This window comes from Corvus moneduloides, chromosome 11, assembly GCF_009650955.1.
Source record: "Corvus moneduloides isolate bCorMon1 chromosome 11, bCorMon1.pri, whole genome shotgun sequence".
Classification (NCBI taxonomy): domain Eukaryota; kingdom Metazoa; phylum Chordata; class Aves; order Passeriformes; family Corvidae; genus Corvus; species Corvus moneduloides.
In genome coordinates, this window is record NC_045486.1 from 14,413,677 (window position 1) to 14,438,419 (window position 24,743).

General features: G+C 37.3%; 1 protein-coding gene across 6 annotated transcripts in view; it reads right to left on the reverse strand.

The window, feature by feature from the left end:
- CACNA2D3 (calcium voltage-gated channel auxiliary subunit alpha2delta 3) overlaps window positions 1-24,743 on the reverse strand; it is a 398,896-nt gene that overhangs the window by 109,045 nt on the left and 265,108 nt on the right. For 4 of the 6 annotated variants that reach the window (XR_004242342.1, XM_032120753.1, XM_032120749.1 and 1 more), the window contains exons 14-16: window positions 10,261-10,278; window positions 3,388-3,459; window positions 2,549-2,629 (exon numbers count right to left, since the gene is read on the reverse strand). Coding sequence is in view for 5 of the 6 variants with exons in the window: in XM_032120753.1 (XP_031976644.1) it covers window positions 2,549-2,629; window positions 3,388-3,459; window positions 10,261-10,278 (171 nt within the window). In the remaining variant the exon portion in view is untranslated. The remainder of the gene's footprint in view (window positions 1-2,548; window positions 2,630-3,387; window positions 3,460-10,260; window positions 10,279-24,743) is intronic. The other 2 variants (XM_032120750.1, XM_032120752.1) reach the window with 1 other exon arrangement.

A 24,743-nucleotide genomic window follows, 5' to 3' on the forward strand; every position in this document is an offset into this window, starting at 1 on the left:
GTTCTTACTAATAAATCTTTTTATTTTACTTGAGTGCATTCTTAAATGCTTTGCTGAAGTGGGTCTTTAGGAATTTGTCTGACACTAAGTAACTTGAGAACAGCTGAAAATTCAGAATCCTTTCTAAGAGGCAAAAAGGAGAGTAAGTCTTTTGGCTTCTTTAATTTTCTGTAAGTATAAACCAGAGAACAATATTACAGAAAAGTCACAGGTAAAACATTCCAGGCTAATTTATAGTGTCTCTGTGTGAATGATTGTATATGGTCAACTATAGCTGCCACACAGGAGATGGTTTCATAAATTAGTGGTCTTCCTATAGCAATAAACTTCAGTGAGAGCAATAGAAGGTGATATATTCTTGGCATCTCTTCATAAAGGAGGGATAACCAAAATAATAACAGTGGACACATTTTAACTATTATAGCGTGACAAGGGAATCAAGCTGTTGGCTAAATATCAGATCTCAAGTACAATTGCCTGTGTTGATAACTGCAGAATGACATCCAGGCAATGGAAGTCAGGTAAGGAAACAAATGTGGGTGGTATAACTCACAGGAAAAAAGCATTTGCCTGTTTGAGGCCTACACAGATCCGAGGGTAGTATTTTATCATGTTCTGTGCGATGTGGGAAATTGCATGGTCTCTGCAGTGTCTGAGACACTTACAGCAGCACTGCCATTTTAAACATTGAATTCTGTCTCTAAATCACAGAGTCAGAAAAAAACCCACCTTTTTCTAGCTGTTGTAAAACGTCACATGGAAGTCAAGTATTACCAAATCCAACCCTACCTTATTCAGGAGAAACTGCCACTGACATCTGGGGAAGTTTAGCCAAGATAACAACAGCTGATAATAGCTTATTGCTATTATTCATCTTCCTCAGCATAAAATTCACCTCATCCAAGCTGAAAGAATTCCAGGCCAGCAGACTTCTATTTCCAACCAATCATTTTATATCCCTGTGTGAATTTTTTGTCACGTGTTGCCTCTGCAGGAATGGGTCCCAGGGGTGATTATGGTCTTGCAATTGTACAGGCTTTGTTTATGGCATGTGGGACTGGAAGTTATAACTCAAGTGATCTCACTAACCCAACTGCATTGCATGATATTGGTGCCTCCTGTAATAATCCTCTCTTGCAGTACATCCTGCAATATAAAACATACCTTCAAATAAAAAGTCTAATATTCAGCAGGAGGATCATATATTAATTCCACAGAAAACTAATTCTTAAAAAAACTTCTCCTTTTCTGAGTCAGTCTCACTCTGTTGCAATGCCTGTTATTCAGGCCTCCCACTCTCTCCAGGTTCTTATATTCAGACTATGTCCAAATCTTACAGATTATTTAGGAGTAACATCACTGTTATTCGGCTTTTCCTATCCAGCCATGCACAGCCAAGCTTTTATTTCTGCAGATACCACAACATTGTTCTTCCTTCTCACTACAAATGAACCTTGCTCTGGTGCCTTAGGTTTTAACCTTTATATTTTTCAAATTCCGTACTGCTTGGTGTGTGACTCTGAAGTTTCTTGTAGCCTGTTAATTTCTGCTCTCTCATGCTAGGTAGACATAACAAAGCCTCTCTGGCCCTGCTTTCCAAGGACACCAAGAGTGTCCTAGGCCAAAAGCATAAGCCAAAGAGCCGCTAAGGGGGTGGGGGGATAAGCTGAGGGGAAAACTGAGGCTTTAACTGGAGAACTGACCCTGATATGCAAATGAACCAAACCTATAAAAGGGTGAAGAACTCGTGACCGGGGGTCCATCTTGGGGTCCATTTTCAGAATAGCTTCAGAGTCCCCAGGGTGTATCTTTGAAGGCCTTTCAAATAAATACCTACTTTTATTCTTTTACTCCTGTCTAGTCTTTGTTTCTGGGAGGCCTCTTAAGTCATCAGCTCTCCTCACAGATCCTTACAGGCAGCTCCAAACATTTTTTCCATTGCTCCAAATTTTGCAAAGGAGCTAATTTTGCTCCTTTCTCCTCTTTCTTCTACAGATTCATTATATCTGCGTACACAAAAGTATAATATAAGTTGCTGTTGGTAAACTTTGGTGATTTGTGCACTAAGAGTGTTCCCTGTAACTTATCCTGAGCAGCAGTGCCTCTGGCACTGTGTTCTGATATCACTGTGGAGTCACCTGCAACAGGAAGCATTATACACAAACAGGAAGCCTAAAGTGTTTTCATGCAAAGCAATGCCATTTTTAAGCACGATTTTTTTTGTTATTTTGCCTCATGTTCTGGCTGTATTTCATGGTCTGATAACTTCATTGATTTCATAACTTCATTCATTTTAATATGGACAATATTTAACATTACCCTCTAGACCACACTGATCAACAAAAACGTGAAAATCAGGCCATAGTTTAACTTAGGTTTTAAAAATGGCACTTGATCTCAGACACTACAGAGCTAAAATTCTTGAGGAAAATGGGTGAAATAATGGAGCCATGTAAGTACAAACAATAACAACATATTAAATTAATTATGTTATATTTTAGGCATTATACTGAATAGACATTATATATATACACCATCTGTATATTACCTTGTATTTTGGAATAGTTTTTAAAAGCTCTTTAACTGGAACATCTGTGCCGACTACTCCCAGGAGAATCCCTTTAGACCTCTGAAAAGAACAATAAAAGATGCACTCAGAACCACAATAATAATAAACATTCTCACCACTTATTTCACCTTGCAGCTACACTGCAGAAGTGAATAGATAACACACCAATTATTTTAAAAGTGGGGAAGGCAGACACTGGTACAAGTCAGCTGATCAAGCAGTAATTAAATCAATAACATTGCTCCTTTCTGCTTTATTTACAGTTCACCTAGAAAAGGGTGAGTCCCTCTACCGAAATCTTTCACATGCAAATGTTTTAAATTAAAAACTACTGTTAAAAATATGTTCCTCCCTTCTTTCCCAATTTCTCCTGATAAACAAAAGAGAAAGATGAAGCATTAAGGGGAAAGTACACTTAACTTTCCTTAATAATCTGTTAAATTATTAAAGATAAACACATATATAGATAATATACATAAAAGTAATTAAATTCTGAGTTATACCAGTGCAAAGGGGAAAATTATATAGATTATTTGCTATAAAAAAGTAATACAGAAGTAAGAAAGCCCTAAGGCCAAGTGCCATCTAAGATTTTCTCTTAGATATAGGGTTTCATCATTTTACCACGGTTTCTAGAGTATAGATATTTGGGACTATCTGTCCACATTTTTGTGCTAATAAAGGGATACTGACTGCAGACAACATAACAGGAAGAGAAGAAAAAATTTGGGGGTTGGCTAAAATGTTATTAGATCCCTGAAAGCAACTTCACGTCAGTCACACCATTATCACATGACAGAAATAATCTGAGTACTTACAGTCTCATTTTGCTTACTAAATACTGGCATGGCAACAGTTGTCATCAACACCAATCCCTGATCATCAGCAAGCTACATTTGAAAAAGAAATACTGTCTCTGAGAACTAAGGAACCATTACAGACATACAATTGCATTATTTCCATTTTAAATGAGATAAGGCAGTTTATCCAAATGACACTGATGTAGTTGGACCTGCAGTCAGTGCAGCTCAGCCCAGCCCCAGCCCCATGTCAACTGAACCAGCTCTGTCCATCCCAGCCCCTCCAGTGCCAGGAAGGATCCCTCATCCTCACTCCTACTGCAGTGTGCCACGGGAGAGAGAAGGGGCTGGGATGTGGGCTGTGGAAGCAGCAAGGGCAGCAGCAAAGCAGCTGGAGCTCTGCTCCACATGCCTCCCAGTGTCAGTTCTGCCGAAGTTGCCTCGGGCTGTTTTCTCCCAGAAAAGAGAAAGAGGTCACGAGCTGTATGAACTTTGTTGTGGTCCAGACTGAGATCTCCTCAGCTCACACAGTGGCACGAAGGATGGCAGCCAGCAAGGATCCCAGGAGCATCTTTGCTCCAGCCAGTTCCAGTTTGCTGGGCAAAGAGGTGCCATGAAGCATTATTTGATTCTGCACATCAGGTTTCAATGTATTTTTTCAGTTTAGGGAGAAAACAGCTCTCCTGACCTTGGTTCCATTGAAGAGAAACATGTAGGATGTTTATCACTGGCCACAGGACAGTGAGAGTGATCAGATTGTGTCTCCTCCCTGTTCACACCCTCTGGCCAGACTGAACCTCTGCCCTGAGCAGACACTGACTGGGGTGCTCCAGACCAGCACTGCTCTGTGCCTGTAGATCTTCACCCGCCACGTGTGAAAGGCAACTCAAGCAGGAGGTGGAGAGTTACTGCTCAACCTTTTCTGTCCCCAGGGGCAGATGTTTAAAGCTGAAGAAGTTTATCCAACATTTGGAAGTGTTACACAGACAGTTATGATCTCAAGGGGAGATGCTGTAGAACACAAATTCTGCTTTTCTGTGTTCAGCCGAATGGATGCAGCAGTAGGGGTGATCTTGCTGAGCGATACCGTAGGTGCCAGTCGTGCCCAGTTGTGACTGTGACATTCTCCTACCACTCTGGCGTCTGTATCATGTTTTCTGCACTCAGGTAGAACTTCTAATCCTTTTTTTTCTCCTTTTAGAATTTTTGCAATTATTTTTTTGTTTTGTTTGTGCTTACAAAGGTTTTCTTATAATGAAGCAATAGCAATTGGCTCGCCACATTTTCAGAAAACAAGTCCTACATTATAAAAGATACTTTATGAAAAGTAAAGATAACTTATGAAGCCTATATCACATTAACAAATCAGACAAACAAAATCTAGATAATTACATGTCTTGCAGCTCCCAATCTTCTTCAGGAGGATTTTCAGTTTCCCAAACAAGTATATTTCCTGAGGCATGGCACTATCTCACGGTGAGAAGGAATGTTTGCAGACATTAAACAGGAACACAAATGGGATTTAGAGTCAAGAAGGTTTACATCTGATAAGGAATCACTGGGGATATGAGGCGGAACGAACTCATGATCATATTTCCTTTTTTTTTGTTTGTTTTCCTTGTTAGCAAGAAGAGATAATTCTAACCCTAATATAACCCTTGATCTATCAAGGAATAGTAAGCTATTAAACAAACAAGAAAAAAACCCAAAAACTTGACATAACATTGTGGGTTCAAAGGTTGCACTTGAAACTCAAATGCAGACAAACCAATGTAGGAATTTCTGCTCCTTGGCCAGAGTAGTAGAGTCAAGCACACTGACATGATTTGTGTGGAGAGGAGCCCAGGAAGTGGAAAAGAATTCTGCTGATTACGAGGTGACATTTTGGAGCACTTAGAGATTTTATATGATTGCCCAGGGTAGCTGTTCTCTGACATCATGTTTTTGTCAGGTACCAGGACAGTATTAATTTACGAGTCTTCTCACTCTCAAGATATTACTAAAAATAATTTAATAGATAGGATAAAGCCAAGGTACTCTCAGTAAAGTTTTAGGGTGTTTGAAATTCTTTACATGGAGAAAAAAACCCTCCACAGTCTGGGATTCCTGGGAAATATTGAAAGAACTGCTCATTAACTCTCAAAACTGACTATGGAAGTAGACAAGAGTGATTGCCCTGTAATTTTGTTATCTACAAGTACCAACTAGAGTTGGCTGCTGCAATAATTTCTATAGAATTGCAACTGTATAATCCAGCCTGTTTGATTTTTTATTTGTTTGGCAGATGGAGAGGTTGTTGGCCACTTCCATAAGTGGAGTCAGCAAATAACTGGATGAGCAGGGACTCATATTTGCAACATTTTACTGAGTCACTGCTCATCAGACTGTAGTTACTATCTAGTGTAGAATGATGAATGAAAGAGACAGCATCAGTGATTTGCCCCAGAACGTTTTTCTATTGAAAAGACGTGGTGGTAACGGTTTTAGGTGGGAAACTACCCAAGGGCTATGGACACTCAGTTTGATAAAATGTTTAGCAAAAAATAACAAACCTTTAAAAGAAAATAAGCCTCAAGACTGAGGAAAAAATGCATTTCCAGGTTAAATGTCTCTTGGTTGTTTAGAATAAAGAAACAGAACTTGCTCTCTGAAAAAGGTACAGCTCTCTAGTGCCTAGCAATAACAGATTTATAATTGGAGAGAAACTCCTTTAAAGAAATAACTTAACTACAACAGTTTGCCTTTTAATTCCTCACTGTACACAGTTACCCCCCTTAGAACAAACCCAAGCAGATCTTCCCAAACAACAACAAAAAAAACCATCCTCTTAAGAGTCAAGCCACTTTGAGTTTAGCCTCGCATCCAGCACTAGCATCCATCTCTCAGGGCAAAGAGCAAGGCAGGCTCCAGAATTAAACCAGACACACATACACAGGAAAGAGTAAAAACATTTTCTTAGGTGCTTCCATTGTGGAAAGAGGAATCTGAGAAACATCCCTGGAATATCTTCCTTGGGAGTGTATTGTCAAGAAGAGTTACAGTAGGAAGTCCAGAATTTCTGACACACCTGCCCAACCCACCCACCTTCTTCCTTTGCCCACTCTGTATATTTGCTTCACAACGTGTTGTCTTCTGTGACCACTGCACTTTTATGTATGTATGTAATGAGGCAGGTTGGAAGCATCAGAGAATTGGAATTTGTGTTTTATATGGACTAAATAATAACGAATAGCTATTATCTTGGCATAGACTCAAGTTATGGTCTGGGACAATATAGGAACCTGTGTGTCTTAAGTTAAAGAGGCATTTCTGTGTTTAGCACATAAAGTAAATGAAAAAAACCCCCTATATTGTAAAATAGTTACTTGGAGTTTGTAAACTGCTGATTCAAAAATGTCATTAAAAGTCAGCTTGCATGTTGAGGAATGTGAGAGAGAAATTTGGAAACTAAAGATTGCAATTAACATGTAAGTGAAAATTTTAACATGGTTTTCTGAATGGAAATCAAATATTCATTACAAAAATGAAAGACAATAGCATCTCATGAGGAGGAAATAGATCCAAAGGAATGCTAAATCAAACTGTTTATGACTATTTTGTACTCCATTAGATTCAACTTAACTACCATAATTTCATAAAAGTTCTAAAATCACTAGTCATATGCTTCAATGAAACAGCAGCTTTGCAAATTTTCTATTTTCTGTTCCTAGTGACAGTTAATTCAACCCTTCAAAGTATAAGGTAAACGATGCAGGGAATGATAAATGATGCTCCCAAAAGGCTGAAAGACAATAGCATCAAGATATAAGGAGGGCACAGCACTACTTACAGAAGTTAAGGATAACAGAGAAAGAGAGAAGAAAGCCATCGGGAACTTTTGGGCAAAAAATATCATCAAAAAATTTCTGTATGGAGGAAATATGGTTCCACTCATGAGAGAATCATTAAAAAAAAATTCTCAAGTGTTCCTAAACACAACTCTCTGCTTCTGATTTGTGTGCCTAATTTATTCACTTCTACCTCTTCACTCAAACTAAGTAGAACAAAACATCACAGCAGGAGTAAGGCAAAAGCTTTTGAATCCTGCTGTGTTTGCTCAAAAAAGCAAGTAAAGCTTTCATACTAGGAAACAAAACACCTTTTTGAACTATTAAGGAAAAATGGCTTTTGCTCTTCAATGCATACAAAAAGCTATTTTATGTAACTGTATCAAAGATAAAGGTCATTTTGGAAATCAAAATGAACAAATTTGAAAAGTGGTAAATTTGAGTTATTTTTTTATCTTAGTGCTATTTTCACAGCCCTGTGGGATTGCTACCTAAAAACATGCATAAAAGAAACACAGAGGACAAGTAAAATTCATAAGAATTTGTTTCATTTGCCTGGCAGTAGTTCTTCCTTTTAGACACATTAACTCTTCCTAGACTTATTTGGTTCTGAAAGTAACATAACCATATTAAATCAGTGTCTCTGTTGCCTGAAATTCAGGTGAGTTTTTTTGGTGGTGGTTTTTTTTGGCTGGTTGGGTGGGCGGTTGGTTTGATTTGGTTTTGTGGTATTTTCTATTTAAGTATGGAGTATATCACAAGGATCTTTTCAAGACAAATATCATGGTGAAACAGATACATCCACCTTAAACTCATCGTTCTTCATTTCACCTGCTCTCCAATTCTGAATTTGCACCAGTTTGACTAAGAGCGGACAGCATAAGAGCAACAGGTTTAATTGCTATTTAACTGCTGTAGACAGTTGAAAAGCTACAGGTCTTCAAAATCAATAGCTAATCACCACGGAACACTGACTAAACACTGAAAAGTCTGAAGTCAAAATGTCCCACATATAAGAGAAAACACATTTCATCAAGATGGTGAACTATTTATAATAGATATGAAATAAAAAAGGTAAACTTGAAATGCCACATTTTTCTTTCAGATCACTCAAAGATTAAAGTGAACAAGTTTAGAGAGACATGACTGTTTGAAATGTTTATAGAGAAAACATTTGCAAGATGATACACAGATTCCAACAAAAATACAGTACAAGTTCAGACACCATATGGCAAAACAGTGACTAAGTCATTCATAAAGGCATGCACCAGCCCTGTGCTGCTTCCCTTCACCTTGCAGAGAGCAAGAGAGATTCTCCTGGTTTGTTCATAAGCTGTCAGGCCATGCTTATTAGAAGGCATATTTCTTGCCTGAAGTTATCAAAATCCCTGGAGGATTATTTGTACCTGTCCCCCCTCCCCATCTCATTCCTTCCTTCCCACCCCTCTCTTCTTTCTCTGTACAAAAGTAATACACAGTCAACTAGACTGTGGTTAGTTATGAATGCATATAAAAATATGTGGCTTTAGTACTGCATTTGCTTGATGTAGGGGCTAACACACTGAAAATTGGCAATTTTGACCATTTATGAAAATTGTGTTGTTTTTTGCTAACCTCAAACTTGAGTAATTTTTACCAGAATATTATTTAATAGCTCAGAATTGTGGCCATCAGAACAGGTAATATAGTACCACATGGCACAACCTGACAAACAGCCTGACTGGTTGTACCTTCTGCACCAGCACATTAGGGTTTAACTCTCTCTTCTTTCTGCAAACTGTTAAGAGAAGCATTTGGCACAAATGTTTAGACAAGCGGGTGAAAATGAAAAAGCTAAAGTTAGCTCGTCTAGCCTTTTGGTCCTTCTACTTTTCCAGAAAGCTGTACACAAAATATTTCTTGAAACCATCTATTTCAAGAAGAAAAAAAAAAAAAAAACCCAAACAAAGCCGATGTCTTTTGGTACCATGTTCTGCAACTCTCAAAGCAAGAACAAACTGTGGATATAGTGCAGTGTTATATTACCTGCAGGTTTGAAATAGAATTTTCCGAGCTCCACGAGCAAGGAAATTTCAAATACACATAGTATCATAACAATAAAACCTCCCATCCTCGTATTTCTTGCTTTTAAACTAAAAAGTGGCTGAGACACATTAGTGAAGTTCTAAGTTCTGTGGATGCCCTCACTATTCTTCAAAAACTATTAAGTGAAAGATCACCTCACTTATAGCTTTCATTAAAAAGTGAACTTTTATCATCATCCATGAATAAAAGTGATGTCAAACTGACTAGTTGCTATGACATTTCTTATTGAAGGTGCTTTACCAAGAACAATAAGAACGACTTGGACAAGTGAGTGTTGCCATTTTCCAGCACATTCTATTCCTTTTTATCATTTTAATAGTTTTTTACCAAAAGCACAAAACACCACCTAGACTTTCTAGTTTCTAGAAGCCTCGATTATGTTTGTGAAATATATAAGGATGATGCAACAGGCATCAAGCAGTTCTTAACTTTGCCACACTGACTGTGTTGTCCTGATGTGCAGTGCTGGCTCTGGTAACACCATATCGATGCAGAAGTGGTTTAAAGGCAAGAGCACATTATATGAAAAGTATGCAACCTGTTAGAGAAGTCAAATGTTGAATGCGTTCAGGGGTGTGTTGGTAGATACAGTGGGGAGCAGTGAAAGGGTACCAGCTATGCCATGGGTTCTGCAGTCTCTACAACAGATCCCAAAATATTTCACATGGAGTAATGGAGTGGGGTTTTTTTTTAATCCCTACTATTATTTCAAATTGTTGACAAAATAGCCTCCCTGTCGTTTCCAAGTTGTAGGCTACTAGATGCCTGGCATGTTAAAATAGCTCATATGTTTGAAGGGCTGCTCTCAGCAGGTACCTCAGCTGGGCTCAAAGCCAGGTACCTTCCTGTGCCCGCCTCAGAGACCCCGTGACAGTGAAGAGTTTCACTGATCACCAACTGTACCGCACTCACACCACCATGGAAACGTGAAGCACTGGTGACTACTTGGAATGACTAGGATTTGATTAAAATATTTTACCTTTTGTGCCTGAGGGAGCTGGAAAACAACAAAACAGAACAAGCAATTATACATTAAATTAATTTGAACTGCTACTTTAGGTGCCGTATTAATAAAAGCACAGACATAATATAAAAACAAAGTGAAAAGGAAAGAAACTAGAGGAACTAGGTTTACATTGCCAATTGATTCAACTTATTGAGGACTTATTAAGTGACTTTATGATTTGACATCTTCTCTACTAGGTATCACAAAAGCACCGTGCAATTTGTTAAATACTACCACACCAAGAAAGGGATTGTTTTCTCATCAGATATGGTATCACAACTGAACTGTGAAGTAGTTCCATCTTCCTGTACACAAATATAATTCAACATAAAGACACTTTTAGTTTTAAATGAAACTGACATTAAGAGAAGATTATCATACTAAAGTAGAAGGTTGTATCCTCCATGAGAGAGGAAAGAAAAACAAAATGGGAATAGAAAGTTAGTAACTGCTTATGCAAACAGATTACAATACATGCATAATATACAATAATATATGCATAGAACAATACATTTCTGTGCTGTAAACACGAGTATGATTATATGTGCATATATGCAAATCAAATGCAAGTGTTTATGCATATATGCATATTTGTACCACACAGATGTTACTAGACAAGAGTAGCCATACCTGGTTGTGTGCACAGTATTTACTGTAAGCAACAACTCACGTATAAAGGCATTGAGAGCAGGCAGCAGACTCCATCACGTATAAAAGACCTTATTTATCAAGAGTTGAAAGATGGGTTCTGTTTTCACTTCAGAGAAAAGAAAACCCATTGTAGTGGAGGAAGTCAGAAAACCAAACTGTTACAGGCACAATACAGTTTTCCCTTTTTCTGAATTCTTCTCCTCTTACTCCACACTTGTGGAGAAATTCACTGACGCAGCAGTTTAGCCTTGTGCTAAGTCTGCCTCCGAAAATTTGTTTCTCCAACACAAATTTTTTCTTTAAAGACATCAGCAGAACACAGAAACAGGCAGGTGAATCGATGCCAAATGCAAAAAGACCTTCAAGATTTCTAGTGAGCTTCTGACTGACCTTTTGCCCTTCCTCTGAATGAAAACAAATAGAAAAAGAAAAACAACAACTTGCACACAGTTCTCTGCTAAAAGCTGATATCCACGTGGTATATGTCATGGAACAGAACTGTCACATGATCTCTAATTCACAAATATTGGGAGCAAGCAGCCACAGTTCCTCCACTTCCACAACATAAAATATAACAAAATTCATGGCACAAAGAATTGCTGGAAGTAAAATTCCTTCATCCTAAAACTGCACTGATCCAATACCAAACTACAAACCAAGATCATATTAAAGTATGTGTTTCTAAAAAAGCCTGGTTTTTTTAATAAATTACTGTATTGAACAGTATAAAAGGGTTGCTGCAGAAATTGCGTATACCTGTGAATTGTAACTACATGACCTAAATCGTGTATAACAGGTTAGAGCAGTTTAAAGCCTTTCTGAAAGTTTAACTACTTGTTAGTCTTTGACTAGTTAATTATTTTGACTCTGAGAAGGGGAAACATTTTCTTTTTTACATTCAAACAAGAGGAGAAAGTTGTAATATGACTTTTTTTTAAATTTGCCAAAAGTTTTGCCAGAAGTTTGGTCAAGTTTTTCCAAGTGAAGGAGTTATAGTCAGATGGATTGAAGTGAGGATTACTTATTAATAACTGCCACACAAACTAGATGCTTTGCACTTTTATATACAAAGTGATCTCTTTTGCTTTTATTCAGATTATTGTCAAGAGTACATTACTAACCATTTACCAACTAGAGTTCTGTATTATCTGCTGCTGAATTCAGTTAGTCAATCCAATTTACAGCCTTTTATAAAATCAAGAATATTTCCATTCTCTTAAATATTAGCAGTCACAACCCTGCTTAGGAATAATAAAGTCAGCAGACAAGACCATAATGCTTTTTCCTGGGCTGGAATTCTTGACACATTTCACCTAAGCTTAAAAATCCAGGTTCAAGGTCTTTACTCAATTTAAAAAAAAAAAAAAAAAAATTAAAAAAATCTGTCTTTTTCCCATCAGATAAATTTTCATCCTGTTGCTGATTTGACACTTGCCTGTTACAAGGTCCTATATGTCAGCAATTCCGTTTAATATTTGCTACAAATTCCTTTGAAACAAACTGTGGAGTTTTGTCTGACATTACCCCTTCTGGGAGGCCATAGGAAAGAAATAATTTTCCTAACATTAGCAGTGATAGCCCTCTGGTCTGACCCTTTATTGAACAGTGTAAGAGCTGCCTGTCTGTGTGTAAAAGCCAACAGGTACCTCTGATTCCTGTGGTTTGCTTCATACCCTGCCAAGAGGCAGCTTTGCAGCAAACTGTGTGATCTTTCCCTGGCCCTCCAGCACTGCAGGTATTCCTATTCTACCCACACCCCTGGTGAACTGTGCCCTTTTGGTGCTTTCATTCAGCTCCAGCCACACCAAAGTGCCTCCTGTTCCTATTTGTTTTCCATTAGTGTCTCTTCCTCCCCCATGTGCTCGTCCCTAAACAATACACATGATTAGTGTGATACAGTGCATAGATCTGGTTTACTTGCTCCAGGTTTGCCATCTGGGTAAAGCAGTTTTTGTTACAATTATTGTGGCTGAAGTGCAGGGAGGACACCTGGCCGTTTGCTGGCTCCTGGTTGATCCAGTTGTGGGTCAGGAGGAGCCCTCTGAAGGAAATTGGACCTTGTTCCACAAAACTGCTTGGGAAGAGACCTTTGCTGTACAGCCAGCTACAACAGGGACAGGAGCCTGCAAGCATCAGGGGAAACCTAAGAGGATTTTCTGAAGTACAAAAGCAGTCTTAGGGATGCTGATGGAACCATGCAGATTTCGTTGCAACCTAAAAAAATTCTTAGATTGAAGAGCAAGATTAAAGCATGGGGCCTTGCAAGAACACAGGTAAAAAATGTAGCATTACTTTTTTTTCAACCTCCTTTTAACCAGAAAACAAAAAAAAAATTCTTTACTAAACACATTTTCTTATTCTATTTTGTATTGTAAAAAATTACTCTCAGAAACTGCAGGCCCCCTGAGGTTCACAATATGCTTGATGCCAGTGAGACATGTTGAGAATTCCACTTCTAGATGCAGGTCAACTTGGGGTCCCATCACACAATGTAACACAGAATAAATAACTGCAGGAGGTTTTTCAATAGTGTTGTTGCACACAGTGTCATGCTTTCCACATTTGCAAATAATCTAGCATTGTTTTGAGCCCTTCATGGAAATGTGTTTGGTATTACCAGAAAAAGAAAAATTAGACACTACTGACGTGGTAGAAAACCCCAAGACAGGAAAAGGGATCCAACATCAAGGATTGTGCACTATTTTTTGGATCAGATACCTGTGAGACCAATATGATTGAACCAAACAAAACCCCAGAGATCTGGAATACTGTCTTTAGAAGAAGAAGGAAAAAGTTATAAGACCAGTAGTTCTGATATGTACCCCATAAAAGTCTATCTCCTTTCACCCGTATCAAAATAAGTTCATAAAGATGATTTTGTAAATGATGTCATGATAATTGAAAAGAAAAAGGTCATGCATTGTTAAAATATTTTAGAGCTGTTTCAAATTGATTCAAAACATTATGTAGCTGCATGTCCTAGATTTCCAAGAAACCGAGTTTAGAAGTTTTAAAGGAAAACTCAGTAGAATTATAAACTTCTTGTTCTGTTGGATCCGAATTCAGTCTTACGTTTGTTTGAAGAATAGCAAAAAAATCTTCTGCAAGAGTAAATTATATTTAGTAGTTTCTTACTACATCAAAAACCATGGCTTCTCTTACTAAAGAAACAAAAATAACATTTATTATATTAACTTTCCATTTCTATTTTTCTAATGATTTAGTGGAGTTATTGTTATAAAAAGTATACTATTGCAATTTACGTATGTTAAAACATAAAAAAGTGAAAAAACCCTCTTATTTTACATTCACTGACCTCATTTCCACAGTCCTCTTCTCCTGCCAAGCTTTTAAAAGTCACCAGTTGCAGAAAAACAGCCCTACTGACTTGATTGTTCCAAAATCAGATGCAATACAAATCAATAGGAAATAACTGCAAACATGCCAGTAAATAATCAGCAAGTCTGGATATGGTTTTGATGGTACAGGTATTTCTATAAATACTTTCTGGGCTGCACTAAGTTTAACCTTAATGCATTCCTAAAGTTATGGTGTTTTTAATGTTCAGAGTCATCCCATCCGTGTCACATACTGGCTCTTTATTTGACATTGGGTGTACGGATTAGAACTTTCACTTTTTAAAGGTACTTTTTCAGGAAACATATCAAGTGCTGTGGCAAACATGTAGAAAATGCAAAGCATTTCATACTTTGCTAGCAGGTTTCCTCAGCTCTTCCCACCAATAGTAAAAACTTGGGAAAGAATAGAAAGCATATTCCAATTCTTGGTTTTGAGCAGAAAAGGTAAACTTTCTGCTTTAAAATCTACTTAGTTGCTATAAGATACAGCACTTAAATCTTATGATTTTGATGATTTTTCTTTTGCAATCTATGCACTTGTTCCCCCCCAACTAAGTACTACAGGCATCATAAAAAATTACATGCACACACAGAGGAAGAAATAAAATTCAGCCTCCTACCAGGATATTCCTGTCGTTAAGATTTCAGTATAAATATTAAAAGAGTGACATTAACCTGCAGCTTACTAGGATGACATCTCTAAGGAAATGCACTTGATTTTTCAAGGGATTTAACACCAAATCCTTCATTGTTCACATAATTGTTTTACTGTGCTACCACATATTTTTCAGTAACTACATCATTTTAGTCAAGGATAGATTGTGCTCCGCATGCAAAGTACACTCATCAGAGGAAATTTAAATGTTGCTATGGAGAAGAGAGTCATAAAACATAGATGAAAATTACAATTCTAGTTCTCTCTTTAAAAAGAATTCCTATAGTTGACAGAAAAGAAAGAAGTTAGCTCCTGTGAAATATGAAAAAGAGAACACACAGCAGCTATAAAGGCATCGGATTGGAATTAAGAAATAGCAAAAAAAAATTTACAGACACTTAAGAACTTTGTGATGAAATGGCTCCACTCATTGAAGATTCGACACATTTTCTAAAATACATTAAATGCTTATTAATGCTAATGACTGAAAAATTCCTTAAGCAGCCTAGTAATCATGTTTTTAAAATGAGAATCAGCACAAAAAAAGATCTAAATATTCTCAACTTTTAAAACAGTTATTTAAGTCATATCTGCCTGCATCTGCACTCTGAACTTCATGTGGAAATTAACAGAAAAGAAATCCATACTCATTTATTCTGTGAGTCTGTACCTGTGATTCTTTTATTCGTACAAACAAGCCATTCTGCCTTTCTAATGAATACAAAATATTTACAGGGAAGGCTATACTTAAATTAACCCAAATGACTTTAAATGCAAAGTTTGGTTGGGAACTTTATTTTTTTTTTTTTTTTTTAAGAATTATGCTAATTGTATGGATAAACCACATGGCTACAAATCAAAGTAGCAGAACCAATTAATGAATCAGACGCTTCATGAGCATTCCACACACCATGATCAAAATTTTGGTCTCATACTTGTGTGTGCAAAGGGAGAGAGTCCTATTTTCATTATTACACCATTAACTTAATACTTCTAAACACAAAATATTTGTCCATAGTTAATTCTGCTTATATATGCAAACATACATTCTGTATAAACATTACTACATCTATATTTCCCTATATAAATTACTGATACAACTGTTCTCTTATCTGCTACATATTAGATATTTCCTTCCTAATAAAAAACTGTGCAAACATCCATGCATGGAATCAGAATATTTTTCTAAATATTGACAACTCTAAACAAAACTCATGGTTGTAAAATACACATCACTGACACGAAGGGATACAATTTATACTAAAATTTGTATATCTAGTCTTTTTAACTCTCACAAAAAAAGGAAAGGGAGGAAGAGAAGGAAGGAAAAAAAAAGAATCAACCTCAGAAGATAAGTGCATATACACACATTCATTTGTTTTTCTATTCTCACATAGAGTCCCTTCCACATTTGGAAAAAGGGCAGATTCTTTGGCAGTCCTAGAAACAAAAAATCATTTCTTGATCATAAATCCTCTTAGGACCCAGTCACACATCCTCTTTCTCTCACAGTAAAATTGACACTGGCCTCGAAACCAACCCAAACAAGAGCATCACACAATAACTGTTAGAGTCAATGAGGATCCTGCAATGAGTTTAGTGGAGTTTTGATCTTGCACTATATTGAATCTTACTTGCTCTACATATCAATGTAAGACCAACATCTAAAGATAACTCCTTTCTGAAGATAATTGAAAGTGTATTTGATCTAATGAACATGTTAAGCAAGCCAGAATATCTTCTAAAAATCAGATTTACTAATTGTGTTTGTGATTTCTAACATGTTACTCTGATTGTATTAAATGTCTAAAGAGATGTGTTGTTCTGTACTCTGTTTTGCAATACTCCAGCACAGTCTAAGAAGGGAATGGCTATAAGAACATATATAGTTAAATTATCCCAAACCATTGGTTTTTCTCCATCTTTTTTTCACAAAATAATACCATTTCTTCTGTGACTGCTCAGCCAGAGGCAGTGGAAGGTGTATCAAGGCTTGTTTTCTATTCCATTGTTCTCTGTCCCTCTCCCCTGCTGTCACAAACAATCTGTGTCTTTTAGGGCTCTTAAAAACCCAAGATCATTTCTCCTTTGCTGTAGTGGGTGTTCACAACCTCACAGGAGTGAAGGTTTCTACTGTGACAAAAGGTTTTTATGACTGAAACTTTGAATCAAGTACAGTTCATACCAGAAATTCAGTTTTACCTCATGGGTGTTGCATTTAATAAAGAGGCATCTTTTGCTGACATTCACATGCATACAGCACCATTTCAAGTTCACAGCATTTTGGACTATGACCACAAAATGTGCAGTGACGAAACAGACAGGAAGCTACTTATGTCAAGCTCCTGTAGAAGCAAATATTTTCTTGTTTGCAGGGGACACTATTTACAAATATCAAGACAAAACTGACCCATTTTAAAGTTCACACATAATTTTGTGTCAAGGATTCAAGGTTAATGAGAAAAATATTTGTATTCTGTAAAAAGTTGCCCTGACATCAGTGGACTGACAAAACTTATATGCAAAATTGAATTCAATATGATTTTGCTTTCCATTCTCTTCATTTAAGCTTCTTATTGTGGAAGTTATTGGGGTTTTTTTCAGTTTATGATGAAATCAGTGATTTATTAATTGAAAAAGGAAAGCTTTAGCTAATACCAGGACAAAACAAGGCACCTGCAAAACCACCATGAAATGTCTAGCACACAACAGATGGGGAAAAATAGAAAAATGATTGATTTCATGTGTCTGAAATTCAGCATACAAGAACATGACCAGAAGAAGGCATGAGGAAAAAATAATCACAGAGAATCTCATCAATAAGACTGTGTCTACAATTAAAGTACTCTATCTGCTTTTGATAACTAGAGGACTACTAAATTGATCTTGTAAGAAATGAATCTGTGCTGCAAAAGATTCTAGGAATATCAAAGCAAAGGAAAATGGAGCTGGGTTTGGAGGAGGGGAGGTTGTAATTAACAGGACTTACTCTTTTCTCTTACTTGCTTCAAAACAAGTCCTTCCAAAAATATTTTGAAATTAACTAGTTGTTTCTAGATGTTTGATGCAAAGGCTGGAACCAGTACAGAGCTCTAAGTACTGGAACCAATTATCTTTTAGAACTAAAATATTGGACATTTTTAGAGGGAACAATCCTCTTAGTTGCCTAACAAATACATTCAGAATAATTATTGGATTTTACTGGGGTTTATTTCTCGCCCATTAATCGCTTCTGAATGAGCAGAACTTTTGTATGGATTTTGTATTTAGCTATCATGAAACACCTTGAAGGCAATGTCAGTAAGCAATGGCCCAGAACTGCTCTGTATGGAGCAGGAGGCTGGAGGGCAGAACAAGATAGACACCATACGCTCATAAGATCATTTGAGCTGATAAACAACAGGAGATGATTTCAAAGGAAGAAAGGCTGCACAAAAATGTTAGGATCATTTCATTTACTGAGAAGAAGAAATCCACAGATATGATAATAGATCAAGAGCACCAGAAACCAGCAGGAAAGGCAGCTTATGCACAACAATTAAATAAAAAGTTTCAAACCTTTCAAAAAGTTTCATTCCCTTTCAAAGACAATCGCCTTTTCTCTTGTTTATCAATTTGCCTCTGGAAGGGGTGAATACTGATGAGTTCATCTCAAGACACATCTGCAACAGTTCAGATGAAGCATAAAGAAAAAGAAGGAACAAATTATATGCAATACCACTGCATAAAAGTACTACATGAATCCCAGGCACTGAGCTCAGGTAGATGTTTAAAGTGCTGTTCTGCTCTGTCAGGGAAGAGGGATACTCCCCAAATCCAGGAACAAATCTCCATAAAAATTTTTGTCAAGGTTTTGTATAAAAATTTGAAAATCAAATGTGCAATATATGTTTGGAAATAAATTAACATTATGCTAAAACACTATGCTCTAGTAGCAAGGTAACCACGATGTGGTTTCCAAATTAGAAACGTGTGGTTTCAGGTTCACATACCTAAGCAAAGCAACTGATTTTATTATCTAAAGAGATGTACAAGATCAGGAGGCAGTTTTAAGTCTCTAACTGTTGAAAGCATTATTTTTAAACCATATGCTAAAACAAAGAATTAAGAAAAAGAATTCTTAGAAAATACTCTATCATTTAACATTGTGAAACCTCTTAGTTGGATAAGCTCCTAATCTAAAAATAGATTCTTTTTTCTATGAAATTTTTCTATCCTCTTGTGGGGAGGTTGGTGCCACAGATGTGGCTGGTGCTACCATTATAAATGACAAAATGGCTGCATCCTGTCCCCTCGTTGTGTTTTGAGGACTAGATTCTGTCTTCATACCCTTCTAACAAGCACATAGCTAATGCATCTCACCATTCTAGTTTCACACTGAGATTTTATAGCTACATTTTATTGAAACAGACACAGAGCATTTTATGAACTCTTCATACTGCAGGATGAATTCATCAGGTTCTATAAAGATTCACTCACTCTGTAGAAAGAGATGCAATTCTCTTGATGTTTTGTTTTGGGAGAAGTTTTGTGTTGTTACTCTGCACATCTTGAAAGTTCTAAGCTTCTCAAAGGCCCATGTGGCCTGATGGCCAATAATAAGGCTCTGATTTGTTGGAAGATCAAAAATTTGAGAGTGTTTCTTGATGATCTAAGTTACATTCAAATATGCAGTTTTTCATTTTTTAATACACGTGAAATCTAGTTCAAGGAAAGAGTTTTGGCACAAGACAAAGTTACCCATCACCTTTGCCACTCTTCTCCCTTATTGCATTATCCAGCAGGTCAGGAAAACCTTACTCCTACTTCACTACAAGAACTCTCTAGAAAAGATCTCAAAATTCTTTCACCTGTCTCAGTGCTAGAGCTGTTTGCAGACACTAGGTAGTTTTTAGACATACTGGAACCTAAAATGGGATAAATATCCTCATCTTGCAGTACACAACAAAAATTTCATGAACATAAACCCCCTGATTATTGCAAAAGCAGATTTCACTCGATCTTCATTTTCTTAAACTAAATCTGTAACACAGAAAGGACGAGGTGAAAGAGGCAAGGAAGGTTTAACTTGTTTCTCCTATAAACACAGTTTGTTGTTCACTGTAACTCAAGTTTCTGAGGTTTTAAGGCTTTAATACAAAATGTTAGAATGTTCCCTCAGTCAACAGAAGTATAATCCAAGCACCTTAAACTAAGATCTTTTAAAATTTTTTAACTGACACAATGAATATGTGTTCTGGTTTACATCAGTGTAACACCAGATAAATAAGTAGAGATACTACTGATTTACTAGAGAGTAAAATAAGGAAGAATAATAATCAATAAATGTAACCCATATGGAATAGAATCATATATCTGACTTAGGTAGTTTACTTTTACTTTTTTTGGACAGTTTTCTGGAATAAACCTGTCAACATAGAAATCTGAGGCCTTTATTGTTATTCAGAGTTCATTGGCTGCAACAGAACAAAAAGATATTAGAAAGCTCTGTAAGTTGTGCTGTTTTTTGGTATTAGTATACACTTTCTAATGTGTGGGATGTCGTAGCATTGATGTGCCACTAAATAAAAGGTAGCGTAAAAAAACCCAAAAATCCTATTCTGTAAAAATCCTTAAATGCAATGCAGAGTCCTCGTGGCAACTCTTACTAGAGAGTCCTTGCACATTTAAATGATTTTCCTAGAACTAGCAAATGTAAACTAATATTTAGGGTGAATACATTTTCCTCCCTCAAAAAAACTGACATCAGGGCAGGTGAAATGGATGCTATGAATTCCAGAGAAAATATTCCAGAAAAAATATTTATGAGTTCTAAACTTCCTCCTGATGGTACTGATGTTGCTGAAGATCATTTACCAACCAGATAGATCATCTTAAAACTAATCTTACATGGAAATGCCTGCTTGGAAAGATCTGATCTGACAAAATACAGTGATGTGGACCAAGGCTGAATAACTTCTTGTCGAGCTGTAAGAACATCAGTAAGAAACATCCTGTTGTTCCTTGTAGAATAGAGTATATTTCTAAATAGTTTCTGTGCAAATTACTAACTTCAAAGAAAATATTAGTCATAATGACTGTGATAAACATGAACTTTAACGTTTATACTTACTGTGCACATGATTGAGTTGTATGTGAAAACTCCCGATTATACAAAAAGAAGAGCTATAACTAAAGACTTCCATATCTGCAGTACAACAGACAAAAGAGATTATTTCCTTTTATTCTCTGTTCTTCTTCTCCTTTTCTGCACTGAATTCTGCCACTGCAGCAAAGCTAATAGCACCAATAATTTAATAAGCCTTTCTTATTATTGCAGGTTTTTTACTCCAGCAGTGCAGATAAATTACATTTCATCTTCACTGCCCTCTTTCTTCCAGAAAGTCAAGGAATGATAAATATGAGATCAAAGGATGGAACTTAGTACTAAATTTGTTGCTTTCCTACATTATCATTTACCCTAAAAAATCTGTTATGTGAAAACTAAAACCAAAAACATACTGGAAAAATGTAATATATCTAACAAAAATACCTACAGTTTCCTTATAATTAACTCAATTTCACTCAGAGTAGAGGCAGTAAGATCAAAAATGGACAGTTATCAGTTGTGAATGTCTTTAAATACATATTTCCACTCAGGATAGACATGTCCTCCTAAATGCTGGGTTCACCCTAGCATGTAGGGATGTAGAAACAAATTTTTCTCTAGTTAGTAACTTGTCACCTTTTGATCTTATTTCCGTGTCACAAGAAAACCAGAAAATTCCCTGTGAAACAAGGTGAAAATGAAAAGCATTTTCTGCCCTCTTAGTCAAAGGCACTGTAAGTCCTTGGCAGATCCCAGCTGGAAATAGTCCCAAGCTGCTCTATCTCTAGTGTGCAGGTGTCTGCAAATGGGACCAATACCCTTTTGGCATGAATATGCCTGTTAATCAAATTCAACAGCAGAGCAATTCTTTGTAATTTGTACATAGTTACTGGTGGGAGAACATCCAGCAGGTGAAACCTACTGACTTTTGTAATCCTGAGGATTCTTTTCCAAGTACATCCAATCAGTTTTCATATCAGAAGCCAGTTTCAATCGTTTATCAGCAGTCCTGGCTAACCAGGGAGGACCCAGTTGACTGGAAGTTACAAAATATGACACCTCTCTGGAGCAAGGGTCACTGAGGGAAAGCCTTTGACACTGTTTCCTGCAGCATGCTCCAGGAGAAGCTGGCTGCTCATGGCTTGGACAGGTGTGCTGTTTGCTGGGTAAAAAGCTGGCTGGATGACTGGGCCCAGGGAGTGATGGGGCATGGAGTTACATCCAGCTGGCAGCTGGTCACCAGTGGTGTTCCCCTGGGATCAGTACTAGGGCCAGTCTTGTTTAATGTCTCTATCAATGCTCTGGGTGAGGGGATTGAGGGCACCCTCAGTCAGTTTGCAGGTGAAACCAGGTTGGGTGCGAGCACTGATCTGCTGGAGGGCAGCAGGACTCTGCAGAGGGATCTGGGCAGGATGGATTGATGGGCTGAGGCCAGTTGTGTGAAGTTCAACAAGGTCAAGTGCTGATTCCTGCACTTGGGCCACAAAAACCCCACACAGCACTCTAGGCTTGGGGCAGAAGGGCTAGAAAGCTGCCCAGTGGAAAAGGACATCACGGTGTTGGTCAAAAGCTGAACATGAGCCAGCATGTGCCCAGGTGGCCAAGAAGCCCAGTGGCATCCTGGATGTATCAGCAATAGTGTGGCCAGTAGCATCAGGGCAGTGACTGTTCCCCTGTTATGGGCACTGTTGAGGCCACAGCTCAAGCCCTGGGTTCAGTTTTGGGCCCCTCACTACACAAAAGACACTGAGGTGCTGAAGTGTGTCCAGAGAAGGGCAGCAGAGCTGGGGAAGGGGCTGGAGCACAAGTCTCCTTGGGAGTAGCTGGGGGTGTTTAGCCTGGAGAAAAGGAGGCTCAGGAGGGACCTTATGGCTCTACAACACCTGAAAGGAGATTGTAGCCAGGTGAGGGTTGGGCTCTTCTCCCAGGTAACAAGTAACAGGACAAGAGGAAACAGCCTTATGTTGGACCTGGGAAGGTTTAGATTGGATATGCAGGAAAATTTCTTCCTAATAGAATTACATAAAATCAAGTTCAACCAAACACAAGCAAGAACTCCATGATTCTTGAGACCTAGGCAGTTGTGTGGGAAATCCATAGAAGTGGACACTGCAGTTTGAAAGACCAGTAATCAATCATTGCATTGACCTACCCTGTCTTCCTATGTCCTTTCACTCTCTGCCCTTTCTAAGCAACTGGTGATCCTTACCTATTACTTTAAACATAAATGATATGAGGAAGCAATCATTATTTAATCCTGTAATCATCCATCATCTACTGCAGTAGGGCTTTAGTGATTTATTAAAACTGCCAGGTCATGATAATAATATCAGCAATGGTCGGTGGCAAAATTGGAGCTGAAGTCAGTGATATGAGGAAGGAGAAAATCCACATTAAAACAGTCAATACAACCTAAAAACAAGAGTGACCTTAGAAAAACAGTAAAAGACAGTGTGGGTAGTCACAGCATTCTGCAGGAAAGGAAGTGGAAAGCGAAGATAATTACATTGAACAGGAACAAGCTGATATGGTTATTGGGAAACTGAGTTATTTTTTGAAAAAAATCCTGATCAAGGATGACAATTTCTTCAACCGTAATTTAGCTTAAACATCAGAACGTGTAGTAAATGAAGATGTGGAATAAGGTTCAACAGGTGTCCAAGCACTTAAGCATGGTAAAACTTCCTTGTTCTCACTGGAAGTATTATTTAAAATAAATAACTAAATAGTAAAATAATCCTTTATCTATCAAATACTGAGACTATTTCAAAAAGAGATGAGGTTTTACTTTGTTTAAAGCAATATTTTTGTAGAAACTAATCTGATTCAAAAATAGATATTTAATCTCTCTTTCATCCAGTGATAAAAGATGAACAGAGACCAAGGTCAAACTGTAGTTACCCTATCATACAAAATAATAAAATACTAGAAAAGAGAATATTTTAGCAATATATAGCTAAAACCCAAGATGTAACACTCCTCTGATTTCCCTTCAATGGTTTAACCTAATGCTTGTCTTATTTGCACCACACTGGGAGCAGAGCTGCTTAAGACCCAGCTTTGCTGTGGCATTACAGCTGCTTGCTGATGTCGCAGGAAGAAGATAAAAATAAGTTCTGTATAAAAGCCTGCAAGTGCAAAGAACTGTAAAATGCATTTAAAGACATCAACTGCATATCTCAAAGTTCGAAGAAGAACAATTTGCATTCTGCATTTCTCATGTAAATGTACACTATGAAAAATAATTATAATAGTAATCCGATTCAATGGAAATAAAGTAGTGCAATATTTATAGTCTGTGCCAGAGTTATAATGACTGTGGGGCGAGAAGTGAAGTGTCTCAGCATGTTCCACATGTTTTTAACACTGTTTCTAAAGGCTCTGGAGGCTATTAAATTTAATGAACCCATCTGCTATGAAATAGAGGTCCAAACATAATCAGTTTTCTCAGTGCCATATAATACAGATGGCATTCCATGTTCCACATCCCCAGCAGGAAATTTTATGTTGCTCTTTAAGTGTAGGACTTTTGTTTTTGGTTTTGATGTTTTAAACATCTTTTTGATGTATCATATATACCATTTTACAGTGTAAATACCATATAGAGCAATGCACATGAAAAGTGTTAATTCATTAAGTATTGCTATTTCCTTACAACAGTTTTTCTGTGACTTTGACAACTAGCAATTAGCTCTCTGTAGTA